Here is a 14528-nt window from a genome sequence, read left to right as displayed (position 1 = left end):
ATATATTCCATGATATGATACTGTTGGATATCACCCTATACTACGTTATACAGCCTGGAGTTACTAATATATATATTCAGAGAATTTGTTATTTTAATGAAAAATATGACGGTAACACATGGCTATATTAGGTCACTAAACTTAGTACGTGACTGCACAGGAATTCAGAATATTCTAAATCGATGTAAAGTTAAGTTGCAATTGTTTGTGCAAGTGACTTGGCGACCTGGGACACTTGTAATACAATCATACAAGAGAGTGAGTTGAAGAACAAAGAGAAAGGGGATTCAAAAGTTGAGAGAGAGAATTAAAAACCAAATGGATGGTAATATTAAGTTACATTTGCTCGTGTTTCTTTGTAAACAGCTTCACAAATATATCGTCTTAAGGGCCACTTCAGTAGTAGTAGATGATAGGTACACTAAAGTGTACATTTCAACGTTATTTTGTTTTAGTTTACGTACATTTCAACGTTATTTTGTTTTAGTTTACGTACATTTCAACGTTATTTTGTCTTAATTTACGTGATTTTAGTTTGAGTTACCTATCCCAAGTGTCAGCTTATCAGCTTGGTTACTTCTCAACAATGTGAAGGCCGAAAGAAGAAAGAGGTTTTTTATCATAAATTTTAGTTGCCATGACGATGTTAGTGGACTGTGTATTAGTGAACTTTTCTGTGTTTCAACCATGCACATCAGTCTACTTCAGAAACGCTCCCCTTTCATATTTTATCCTTTTGTTATTATTTTTTGTTGTTATAATGCAGGTTTTGTATTTTATATTATTCACTGTTTTTACCGTGATCACATGGTAACTGGAGGCATATGGATAAAAATCAATGGACTAGAAACACAAAATAAATATTGTAATGTCGTCCTAAATGGTGTACGAATTGAAGGTTAAAGAGACAGTGAAGTGTTAAACTATCATTAAATAAACTTCAGTGATGCAGAACACGATATCTTTACATCAACAGCTTCCTTTTGACGTGTTAATTACTCCACATTGCGCATGTTTAATTGAATTATGTAGTGTTTTAGTACGGCGTGGAATTGTTGTCATAGTAACTGTTTTTTTTTTACTGTAAAGTCAAGGTACCTTTTACGCAGATTTGATGTGGTTGTTCGTCATTTATTTACTATTTGTATTCCCCGATGCACAGAACCCCTGCTTGTTGGTGTCATGAGGAAAATTGTGACATTTCAAAAGTGTACAGAAATATACTACAATATGTAACATGACATGTAATTTGTTCGATACGGTTTACACTCATCGTTGTCATTGATATTTTCATAATTTGCTATTGATTTTAAAAGTATTTAATTTTATATCTAGAAGTTCTCAAAAGAACTCATAGAACAATTGGAAAAATTCGATTACTTTCAGTCAATGACACACAGAAGCACTCAGGCGTACTTTGAGATTTACTCCTCACCGCTGCATTTAAACAGGTCACCCTGAGTTACTGAATAACATCTAGTAACACACATTATTCAACTTGAAAAGATCCATCGTTTCAGGTTAGGTGATATTAAAGTGTCTCATCCCTCGGTGTCACGTGATAAAATAGACGAGATTACCGTGATAGGTTATCTATGTCCGTCATATATCAAAGGAATTGTGTAACACATTGCCTCATCCCTCGGTGTCACGTGATAAACGAGACGAGATTACCGTGATAGGTTATCTATGTTCGTCATGTATTACAGGAAAGGTGTGACACATTGCCTCATCCCTCGGTGTCACGTGATAAACGAGACGAGATTACCGTGAGAGGTTATCTATGTCCGGCATATATCAAAGGAAAGGTGTAACGCATTGCCTCATCCCTCGGTGTCACGTGATAGACGAGACGAGATTACCGTGATAGGTTATCTATGTCCGCCATATATCAAAGAAAAGGTGTGACACATTGCCTCATCCTTCGGTGTCACGTGATAACGAGACGAGATTACCGTGATAGGTTATCTATGTCCGTCATATATCAATAGAAAGGTGTAACATCACGATGTCACGTGGTGGCGTTGATTGGCAATGAATGTACGTCAAATTGTGTTTACTACGTTAACATCAATAGACTGCAGCTGATACCGAGATAAATTCTAACTGAAAGATACTCCAAATATAGGAAAAAATAGACTACTTTCATCATCACGTGAATATTGAATTGTCCGTAATAGCCTACATTATTATATACATGCTGATATGTTTATATTAATAACTATACCGGTGATGTAAATCAGAGTGGAATCTCAGAAAGAAAATAAATTTAGTCGTCCATTGTGTATATTATTCTAGTGTTTGTTGGAGTTGCGTGACGTAATTTCCGCATTCGATCGGTGGCAGAAGCAAATGTTGCGAACACCTTCCCGTGATGCAGTGCTACATAACCGTACTCACACGAAGAGTGTGTTTATTTGGCTCATTTTTTTCAAATTTAACGATTTTTAATGTTAACAAATGTAATGTTATTTTTACATTCGGCGTACAAGTGACAGATTTTTCGCTGTCTTAATCTACTTGATCAGATTCTGCGCACGCTTCTAAATTCTAAATAAAAGTTAGAAGCCGGTCCCAGACATAAACGACTGATACTGGTTGACGATGAATACCCAGGGTGCTCATACCAGTGTGATCAAACATAAACACATGTTTATATAAAAAGATGTGTATTTACTGGTATCGAATGGTATGTGTATTTATTGGTTTAGACGAGCATGATTTTTTCACTTCAGATAGGGTATAATTGTAGACAATGTTTATTCATATTGTAGCTACTTTTTAACCAAGTAGGTAAATATTATACAAACGCGGAACTAACTATAGAGAGCGTACATAGGCCTAACTTGAATTACATCGGCTCTGCGTGGTCGAGATACTCCGTGTGGACGTGGTAATTGTGTTTATTGAATATATGAAATGTGCAACATATTGCTCACGTAACGCCCTCGTTCGGCGGACGCCTACACATCTCCAGGGTCTTGAGATTTATAATTTCCATTTGAACATGAACTTTGACTCTCTATTTTTTTTCGCTAGAATCTTAAAACAAGTATTTGTAGTGTTCCTTAGTTCGTTAACCTTTCACCTGGAATTCTTTACCTTGGTTGGAATGTAAAATCTCCTATAGTACGACTATAGACTACGATCAGCCGTAAATGCAAGTCTGAATGATAGTGACATATTTTGGAATGAATTATCTTCTGAATATGTTGGTAATAATATAATCCAATGCCAACAACAATATAAAACAACATATTTCGTTACGCAAATAACACGATCCAATATAATTGAAAGGCATGTATTATTCCATGTAGTGTTAGTCTCTCTAATCAGTATATAAATACTAATGTTTGGATAAAGACATCTTACATTCAATGAATTAACATGCCTCACATACACCACATTTCCAAGTATCTCTGAACTAATAAATAGTGCGAATTTAATCAAAATAAACTGTTTTTATTTCCCTCCAGGCCCAATAGATGGACAGCCATCAATTTCTATAATAACATACCGGAAGTATGTGCATACAGGGGTTTCCTGAATCTTTTTATTTCGATGTTTCTAACTGAGTTTGATTCAGTACAACTGAAGGAAAAATTGTCATCGAGAGAAGAGCTAATATATAGAAACGATTGAATTGATATGCAAGACAGCTAATGGTCGAAATATATTATTTAGAAATTGTCAAGAGTCACTTTTACACTCATTCGGAATTGATCTATCAATTAGGCTGAAATAACCCTTAAAGATATTTCAATAATGCGGTGTTCTTGTGTCCAAATTCTTGGCGTCAACACTCAAGAACTGGAGACTAAATCGTTTGTAACATTGTCAGAAAAAATCTCGATGAAGGAGGTGTTTGGGGAGCTTATACGCGTACTAATATTGCTGCGTACATAACTGCAACCCTAACCCTTTTCACTTCTCAGACACGAAAACTGCTCCACTGTTATTGTCAGACGCCACATTTCCACTTGAAATAGAACACGTCCAAATAAATAAATTTAATTAGAGTAGACGATAATCTGTTGATGTTGGACTATGCCCGACGCTGACTGCATATGTGTATTTGTGTAATTGCTTCTAGTGTTTTTGTATCAAATAGACTTCTAGTATTTCTATCGAGGGTAAACCAGCCTTAGGTAAACACATCACCCTGTATTGTGTGGACATATATAATATCAGACAAAACAAACGATATGTCGGAATTATTTTCCTGACGATGTTTATGGTACTTAGGGAATTGGTGATTGTAAAATGTCAATGACAGTAACGTTATCCAATCATGAAACATATCATGCAAATTGGCACTGGTATATGTGTTGCGATGACATTGATATTGGTAACATTACATCACACATTGGGGATTATATCAGGGGGAAATTCTCTTCTCTCTGGGTTCTCCACACTTGTCAGGGGGGAATCTCGTCTCGTCTCTCTATCTCGTCCCCTTGAGGTACGGGATCGGGAAAATCACTTTAACTTTACAGTCAAATAAGACACACACAACGAAATACGTTTCAGCTCTCGTCTTAGTCGATCTTTTGGAGCACTCTATAAGACACAGCGCCCTGGGGAAAAGTCCCCAAGACTCTCACAAGGCTGAACCAAGACTCGCCCAAGACTGGACTGCCTCAAGGCTCGCCCCTGGACTCTCTCGGACTGCGTCTGTCGTGGAGTATTCGCCAAGACCAACTCAAACTCTCTTTATTCATTTTCAAAACTCTAACCAATTACAAAACAGTAAAAGACTCTAGGGCGTAACCTTCAATCATAAAGCCAATCACACTAAGTACTGAATACGTCATATCTTTTGATTAATCGTTCACTACATTAATAACTACGGATATAAACTGTCAGAATCGCGACGGTTATTAGGTAATTAGTTCCAAATCACTGAGCCAAGTTCCGTCCAAAACTTCAAATAGGCCTACACGATGACAGACATAACACAGCAATTCGCTAATAATCAGTTAATTAAGTCGACCAACAGATACGCAAAAACAAATTCATGACAATTAACAGGGCTTTAGTAGTTCAGCGAAGGATTGTTTTTATGTCAATGTTGTCCTAACGTGTTTATGTCTTACCATGTATTTTTCAATAATGACTAATTTAAAGTAACAATTGTTGAATAAACTGTGTGCGTGGTGTTGCTGCGTGTCAGCTAAGTGTGTTTTCATAATCAGCGACAGGTGGGAGACTCGACGAGTCAGTTAAAAGACCATAACACATAAATCGTGGTGATTCTGGCATGTTTGTAAGGTTATATTATTAAATTATTAACACTATGTTTAACATTCAATATGCTAACATAAAAACACGGAGTTGGTTCAATGATGGTATAACAATTGGCATTGCGCGGCAGTATAAAGATACACAGACAAGTGCCAGAATGAAAAAAAAAATTACTCTCCCTGAAGTCATTTAAGTTCGTTCCCTTACAAATACGAATATGAATATGCCAACAAAGCCACATCGATTCACAGTCCAAATATTGTCCTAAATCTTGATCAATAACACACCAATGTAACCAACTGATATTGAATACTTAATTCAAATTGATGTTATCAGGGACCTCACTTCGTCCAGGACAGGCATGCGTCCACCTATCACCAAGTTCTGTCATCAATCTGATATATAATTCATATTAGGCGGTGGTGGCGCTGTGGAATTTGCTTAATGATTACAGACATATGAAAGAATAGTACATATACCAACATATATTTGAATGTTACGTTACAGGGATAGTGACTTCATTTCTTTATTTCTCGTATTGTTATTATATTCTTGTGTTTATTGTGAAATGGGTCACCCATTTATTTATTTCATGTTATGTATAAAAGTTCGAAATGAGCTCTCATCGTTTCCATGTGTGATGTCATGTGACCCTCATCTTGTATTAGTTTACGTTTCATATTTAAGGTCACAAATTCACATAATTAACAGTCCTAATGTTGTGCTATATACAAAGATACACTGTGATAGCAATATCAAAATAAAATATTTATTTTAAAAAAAATATGGGTCGTCACCTGTGCACGCGCTTGAATTGAGTTCTAAGCTACAATAACAACACATGCTGAAAACGCAAAGGCTCATAGGTAGACGCTTGTTTGTAAACAATGACACGCTATGACCATCTGACACATGCGTAGGTGACGACGCCCCTTGCGCTTATGGAAGAAACATACCTCAAAAAATGAGAAAGTTGCTAGTTGCAAGGCAAACACACAGTATGTGTGCATTTTAGCAGCCCGACACACTAAATGAAATGTCGCGAGTCATGTGTCTCGTGGCATTAATTATACGTTATCTCGCGTCATTCGTGACTTATTCAAATATTGAATTTAGATTATTAATACATGTGTTCAACACTATATATGACACGTTCAAAAACTGAAGTTGTTTATTATAATTTCAAGTTTGCTCGATTATAATTTTAACATGTTTATATTTAATTTGGATTACTCATTGTTACTGTTTACCGTCGTAACAGAATTAACAAATAAATCGATATCGATAGATTCCACAGCAATACCACACCATATTTATGACATGAAATGGATTTGTTTTACACTCCGACAGCTATCGAAGCCTTCATTTTCAGTTGTCTTATAATGAAAAGTACTACAATTATCGTGACTACAATACTGACAGTGATACAAGATGCAAGGATGATTGTTTTAGTTTGGTCACTGCGCATGTGCATTGGCTCTTCAGAGTGGAATACTATTGACACAATATTGGAAGTTTCAGATTTGTGTCCACTGTCGTCAACAGCCTGCAGTGCAACACAAACTCGCTGACCGGTGATGACGCTGTTGTTTATTACGAGCGTGATCACTTCGTTGTTTCCACTGTTCTGCGGTGCGTGCAATCCACCTACGATACCATGGTGACCTTCTACTGATGACGTCGATTCAAAGCTATTACGTAATTCACTGAAGGATGAACTAAATCGGATATCATAAAATGAAGCTGTAAAGAAGAAGAAATAAAAGAGAAGAGAAATAAAAACATATAAATATATTAGTGTATCAACATCTCGTATATACGCGTGTTTGGTTTACTAATATTATTCGTATTTACAGTACCCACAATAAGCAGTTGTAAATCAAAGTTGGTAAATATGCAATTCAATGCCAATAATATTGCAGGTTGTTTGATTTTACGAGTCATGTTCGCACGCTAACGTCTCACTCAAAGTCAACTTTCCAAATACATCTTTATAATACAATAATCATTTTACGATGACGTCATTACCTGTGCCTTGGTCATAATCGTCCCCCGTGGCTGTCCATGATAGAACAGCTGTTCGCTCTTCACTTGATATGTTGGTCACTTTCAGGTCAGTCACTTTGGACGGGGCGAACCAGTCGTGTGACGTCATGTTTGGCGGTAGATCAGAAACGGAGAAGTAACCGGCACTGGCAATACGTGTAAACTGTTCAGCTGGCTCTGTGATTGGTTCATTTGGTTCACCGTCTTTTATAAAATATAGATGATATGTATAAGCCTCAGTCAGTATGAATATAGATTTTTGTTAGGCCAGTCAATATAAATTTGTATCCTTGTACATAGGCCAGTCAATATGAATTTATATCCTTGTACATAGGCCAGTCAATATGAATTTATATCCTTGTACATAGGCCAGTCAATATGAATTTATATCCTTGTACATAGGCCGGTCAATATGAATGTACATCTTTGTACACATGCAAATCAATGTGAACATATACGATGAGCAATAAACGATCGCCCGGCAAGAGATTTTGCGCAAATACGACTTGTACACGTATGATACGATAACAACACAATAACCATAGTTAATTGACGTCAAAAAAGTGTCATCAATTAGATAATGTGCTATATAGTAATAATAAGTTTACCGGTAGGTATTTCTGGTCCTCTGTTCCTTACAGCGTCATAGACAATACCTGCAGAAGCATCCTCATTGTTCACTATGATTTTAATATTGTATTTACCGTCGATGCTATATGAAGTGAAAAATGCACAGTAAATGCCATCATCTTCATGTAAATCACCACCTATAATGTACATGAAAAATGCAATGTTGTGTGAGTTTGTTTACACAGGTCTTTGCCGTACAGGTGATATGTTCCAAGCCTCAAAATGGACAAAAATATAACGTAGGACGAAAACAAAACGAGGGGTCAAGACTGGAGGAATTTTATCAATAACAGTACATCGTTTCAGTCATTGCAAATGACACTGTGAATTAACCTAGAAAGTACATAATGTTCGATGTTCATTCGAGTACAATAACTGTCATGGAAGTATAGAAAGAAAGAAACACCGAAATGTTTCTCAAAATCAGAAAACCCGCGCGCGATAGTGAGTTATTCTCGCTCTAATATGATGAACCTTCGAAATTTCGAAGTTTCGGCAATTTGCTGAAAACGCATGACGTCAGATATTTTGCGAATACCGTGTCAGTTGAACTTGTATATCCCGTACTTAATTGATAGACATACTCCCTATGCCCCACCCGTCATAGGGTGCATGGCTTCAAATGAAGCTTTACGGACATACACTCATTACCTGCACCGTTATCTTTCAAGGTTAAAGTTGACACTTCAGTTACGGTCCCATCATCTAATGCGGTCGATACACGCAATATGGCCGTCACATTAGCGTTAATCACTGCGTCATATCCTCTCAGCACCTCGGCTGATATGATCATCATCGGTGAGGGCGTATCCGTAAAATTCACCTTATTTACTAAAATATGGGGACTAACATGAAGTGGTGGTGTACTGCCCTCTGTCGGTTTGGAATTGACTGATATTGAGAGTGTCAGAGCTTCGATTGTAGGATTAGTCACGTGGAACTCCCAGCGACCCGTCTGAAAATAATAACCAAAAATAATGGCACAATTTTAATATTTATTAAAGTTACAAAATTAAAAATCTACTGAGTTAATATATCTATTAATATCTACCTTAGCAACTCCGGCAATCCTAACTTCCACCATCTTGAAATCTATTTTTATTTCATACCCCGAATACGAATCGTCTATGACGTCATTATCTGGGTCATTAATCGTGAGGTCAATGGGTGCACTGTCCTGTTTCCAGAAAACCGTCATAGTGGTACCTTCACCAATGGTTGAATCAATGTAAAAATTACCACCAATTACATCAGATGCAGCTAAAATTATGGTTTCACTGTAAATCTGGAAAAAAGAGGATTTCAATTAAGAGTATTATTATACCTCATGATCAAGATTGTCACATTGAATGAATAGAACGTGGTCACGTGGTGATCAATTCAATAATGAAAATTCAGTGTTCTCCATTTAGTTTTGTTCGTGCGTGGTTTGCAAAAAACGTCGTCTGCAACAGACCCCAACGTTCGATTGATTTTGTGTTAATTTATTCAGTCAATAATTTCTTCTTCGGGTCTTTAAAACTGAGTATTGACCTCTACTTCTGTAACTTGTTATTAATATACGTATGCAAGGTCACGTGTACATGTGTAGACGAGATCACACAATTCAAACTGACGTCATTACGTTTGTCAGTGTCAGTTAGTAGTGAGATATCCAAGTACACGTTCAACGCAGTGTTTCACGAGAAAGTATTGCGTTTGAGTGTCTACCGTACTCATTGTTGGGCATGCCATATACTCTGTACTTCTGTAAGGTTTCAGAACAGTGTGTGATTTTTTGTAATATACAAGTGAGTTTGGCGGCAAAAACTAATATTGAATTTAACGATAAATATATTCTCATTCTGTGTGTAATAGTATAATAGCGCCACCTGGAAGATCTGGCAATGTTTATAATACTTCATATGACAATCCCGAACTCATGACCACAAGTTGTTCAATGCAAACAAATATATCAGGGGTAAATGTAGCAGTTCCTGCCTATTTGTTAATCATGTTAATTTCTACATGTTTCTGTTTTTATGCAAATGCCTCGCCTGTGTTCATTGGATGGTATGAACCAGGCACATTTATAAGCGTGAACAGACTGTAAACCCACGTTCTGTGTCGCGATTTGAAAAAAACAACTTACTAAGTGACCCCAAAACAATATGTATGAATTCTGTACCTGTAAAGTAGCCATGTTCCAGTCACTATTAGAACGATAAAACTCAACACTGTTGAATATCTGAGATAAATCTGCCACACTGTCCTCGTCTACATGGTGGTAGGATGAACCGCCTGTTTCGGAAGCAATGAACGCTAGCTGCTCATCTGCTTCTGGTCCAATACCAATACAGGACACAACGACACCAGCACCCACAAGTGTGTTTATTACAGTAGATACCATTGGCGGTTCATTCTCAGTACCGTCCGTTAACAGGACAACGGTGCCACCTGTTGGATCAGCGCCATTACTTTCTAAGATCTATGATGAATTATAAAAAAAGTAACTATGTGAAACGTGTTTGAACGCTAATTTATATTTACGTCGTTTTTATGACGTCATGGTCAATCCGTTTTTTGCTCATAAAACGTTGATACCCAAACATGAACATGAGTTTTAAACTTTAACGCTAACTATGTTTTGTATTCGTTCCATGAAAAAAAAACATGTATATTGATTGTACTTACCAACACAGCCATCCTCGGGTACTTTATTTATCATATGGGCAATTGTGATATCCACGGATTCGAATCGCGAAATTCTACTTAAAATTTGACGAAAAGATGTTCTGTGGAAACAGTCACTGGCTCAATTCGCCAATGTGTGATATTATATTTATATCGAAAACTAAAATCGCGTTTTCTAACTAACGAAACATCAATTTGGACCGATCATCAGTGATATTAATTGACCAATTACAATACAATACCACCACTTACCGAAGGTCATTTTAACCTATATAATCTTATGTGTTTATTAGAAGTTTTGGTTGTTTCTATGTAATAAACATTATTTCTATATAATACACGTTGTTTCTATGTAATAAACGTTGTCTCGGTTTCCCCATTTTACTGGTAGTGTCTGTTTTTTTGTCTTTTATAACTGGTAGTGTCTGTTTGATGATTGTCGTAAAATTGTCTTCGAAAAAACTGTTTTTTTTTATGTGCGCATCAAACATTGTTGCCAAATTTAACATATATGTTCAAATTTACTCAGTACGTTACCAAGAATCACATAATGTTTAACATTCACTCGTTCAAGATGTATTTAATGCCAGTAATTCAAATCAATTTGTATGATGTTTCACACTTAATACCCACATCTATTTGTGTGTTCCATACCAATAACACTCGCTCACTTTCTCGATGTTAGTTTCGTGATATTGTTGCCGATGTTGAGCGCTTATGATGATACGTAAATTAGCGTCTAATTTCGAAAATAACGTGTGTTGATATTTTTCGCGCGCTACGCTCCTGCTCATTATAAATTCTCTCATTACCACGCATATCTTCAATACTAGCCGCGAATAGCCTCTAAATATAATGCAAGAACAACGTTTAGTACATGATGAACCATAATTTAATTTATTCATCAACTTACAGCAGCATACAACTCTATCAGACGTTCCATGTACAATGCGAGAATCGCACTACTATGCTTGACCAAAACGTGCCTTTAATTTATTTTTAAAATGACATACCAATATTTTATCTCAGTGTTCCCTGGGAATGTTAAATGTAAGTTGACTACTGTAAACAGTATACTAGAGTATAGCACATAACTCCCTGTTTTTTTACTAATAGATATAGACACGTGTTTACCTGCATAGCTGCTAAGAGTCCGCTGCCAATACTGGTCCTTCCATATACAAAGGAAGGCAGTTGATCGATAAGTGCCAGGCGGTCATCGTCACCCGTAATGAACACACTGTTAGCCACAACGTGTGCCTGCGTACTGAAATGTACGATGGACACAGTAGTACCCGATGCGATAGACTGAATATATAGCTGACATGCAGCCCTTAGCTGACTCACTCTGCTACCCTACAATCAAAGGATAACAATAACATTGTCTGGATAATGTTAATTCGTACGCGTGTTTGGCACGCACACATCTTAAATATATTAACTTCGCTATTTTTAGTAGCCCACAGTACAATATAATAATTTGAATATTTACGGTAACCCGAACTATTGTTTTAGTGGTAATTCAGTAAGAACATCAGAATGTATTTAACACAAACACTTATACATATTGTTATTTACAGATGAGAACTGGCCATTAATATCAACCCTTTAGTTTGCGTTGGTGAGATGATTTGACAGAAGATAAATTGTAATTTGTCAGATATGAATGACATGCCGACCTGTCATCAAGCGCCATAAAAATTGGTGTGACATTGTAAATTTTAGGCAATGCTGTTTCTGTGCTGTATGTCATCGTTTTTAACAAAACAATATAAAAAGACCAACACAAATTACTCGAAGACCAAACGAACGACAGTTGAGTCAAAGCAAAACTTGATACGTCGAAAAAAAGCCGCAACTAACATGATGTTCCCTGATTGGTCAGTCTGACTGTTAGGTGTTATGGTAGGGTAGCCAATCAGGTAAAGTCTTGTAAGTAACTTTGCATTGAAGCGGGACGACACAATCCTAACTAACGTTACCATCATTGATTGCACACAATATAAACAACTGAAAATAAAGCAACTAACCAACATACTTCCAGATATATCCAATACAAGAACCAATGTCGCTGTCCTTGCTCTCACAACTCTGAATTGAGGTGCTGTAATCTCGACATCACTAGCTGGGTTATCTTTAAAATCGCTGTGATCGAGAATAACATCCCATGTACTGCGGTGATTGCATATATTGTTTTGATTAGACGGCGACTCGTCGTTATGGTAACCATTGACGTCACTTTCATTACTGTGACAAAACATGTTGACCTACACATTGAGATAAAATTACATGACGTTCACAAAGAAAAAAGAATATAAATAAAATGTGACACATGTTTGTCACAGTACGATCTGGGCGAAACGGTACAGTCAAGGAATATAGCACGGGAACATAAACTACAAGTTTACATGAAACTAGATAATCCATTGTTATCAGTTACCTCAGGGATTGGTTATCATTTATTGTAGCTACATCCAAACAATAGAATATTTCTAACTAATAAACATAGTCAAATTAATCTCCAACTTTTCCATCTAGTCAAGCTAATGTTCAATTTATTTAGCCCTGTAAACGACATCTCAAATTAAATAGCCAAGTCAATCCATTTCTCAAATTATTCAGTATACAATTAACCTACTTCCCTACAAAGCCTTACCTATATTTTACCGCTAACTGCAGAATAAATCAAGAAAACTACACAAATTGACTCTATTTATGAATAATTAACGGTTGCCCGAAATCATGGCACAGTTGGAGGCGTGGCCTGTTCAGAATTTGTCAAGAACCAATCACAAGACTGGTTACAAGTCGTAAACTCGGTGTGGTTCGTAACCAGTCTTATGATTGGTTGTCAACACATATAGCTTTGGCGAAATTTGAAAGAGCAACTAATATTCTTCAAGCTGGTACTTTTTATAGATTTTATTTTACATTCTTTCGTCTGTTTTTTTAGTTTTAAAAATATAGGCTCACTGGAGCCTTCTTTCCTTGTCTATTTCTTACACTAGATACCAGCCTATATACCCCCCCCCCCCACCGCTCATAGGGACTGGTACAGTCTTGATTATAGTTCCTGGGGTCCCTGTGACGATACTGACAAAAGAACCTTACTGATGTTATAAACTGCATGAACATAATAGATCCCGTCGCTGTCTGGTCACTATAATTAATATAGTAGTAACATTTGGATTTATCCGTAACACATTCATCATCAGTTGCACCATCTTTCCTACGTATGTCTGATTGACGGACTTCAACGGCTGTAGAACATGCCACAGGTTTGAGCCGACCGTCTGACGAGTAGTAGAACTGTGCATTATTACCAGTAGGATATTCATCAAACACTCCCCAACGGTAATGACCCCATTCATGTACAATCACTCTATCTGTAAGATTACAATTACATAATGAGTCAATCGACAAAACACTGGTTGGTTGCTAAATCTCACATCTTTCTCGTAGACGTGGTCTCGCGGGGCCTTATGGGTAACAGTCGAATAATACGTTTAGCTATTCGAAACTATACGAATGCTTTTACTTCACAAAACAGCTCAATTATGCTCTACGAACATAATGTATACCTATACAAAAACAATTATTCATCTATTCATGTGTTTAGATGGTTGACTACAGTAAACTGTAATATTGTTACTAAGTTTAATAATACCTCTTTGTCCGTATGGTGAGAACCCTGTTTTGGTGAAAAGATTTTTACCAATGTACATTCCAAGTCCAACTCTTCCACAATTCTTGTAACTCTTCACATGCGGCCAGGAATTTGCATCTATGTGTATATCAGCGTGCTGTATTGATTCCTGCCCAGCAACCTCGTACTCCTCACTAGGTGCCCAATGCTCTGGTACGAGGATGGTGATGTATCGAAAGTAAGCTCTATGATGGGTGGCGTTATACAAATAAGACGAAGCTGACGTCAT

General features: G+C 36.8%; 1 protein-coding gene across 1 annotated transcript; it reads right to left on the bottom strand.

Moving 5' to 3' along the window:
* Positions 1 to 5991: 5991 nt before the first annotated feature.
* LOC102810308 (calcium-activated chloride channel regulator 4-like) lies at positions 5992 to 14528 on the bottom strand. Its single transcript, XM_085495393.1, has 10 exons — positions 14261 to 14528; positions 13705 to 13979; positions 12624 to 12860; positions 11728 to 11949; positions 10088 to 10387; positions 8972 to 9205; positions 8572 to 8875; positions 7899 to 8057; positions 7273 to 7494; positions 5992 to 6987 (listed from the first exon to the last, which is right to left on the bottom strand). Exons 1-10 carry the CDS (start codon positions 14526 to 14528, stop codon positions 6581 to 6583), a joined length of 2628 nt encoding a protein of 875 aa, XP_085351519.1. The 3' UTR covers positions 5992 to 6580.

Source organism: Saccoglossus kowalevskii, chromosome 21 (genome assembly GCF_978046115.1).
Source record: "Saccoglossus kowalevskii chromosome 21, keSacKowa6.1, whole genome shotgun sequence".
Lineage (NCBI taxonomy): Eukaryota > Metazoa > Hemichordata > Enteropneusta > Harrimaniidae > Saccoglossus > Saccoglossus kowalevskii.
The sequence above is the reverse complement of the archived record's forward strand: the minus strand, read 5'-3'. Positions and strand labels throughout refer to the sequence as shown.

Coding starts and splice junctions, on each gene's coding strand:
- LOC102810308 (XM_085495393.1), bottom strand. CDS start 14,528: ATGACGTCAGCTTCGTCTTATTTGTATAACGCCACCCATCATAGAGCT. Junction 8,058..8,571: donor CTTGAAAGATAACGGTGCAG/GTAATGAGTGTA, acceptor TGTACATTATAG/GTGGTGATTTACATGAAGAT. Junction 7,495..7,898: donor AGGACCAGAAATACCTACCG/GTAAACTTATTA, acceptor ATTTTATAAAAG/ACGGTGAACCAAATGAACCA.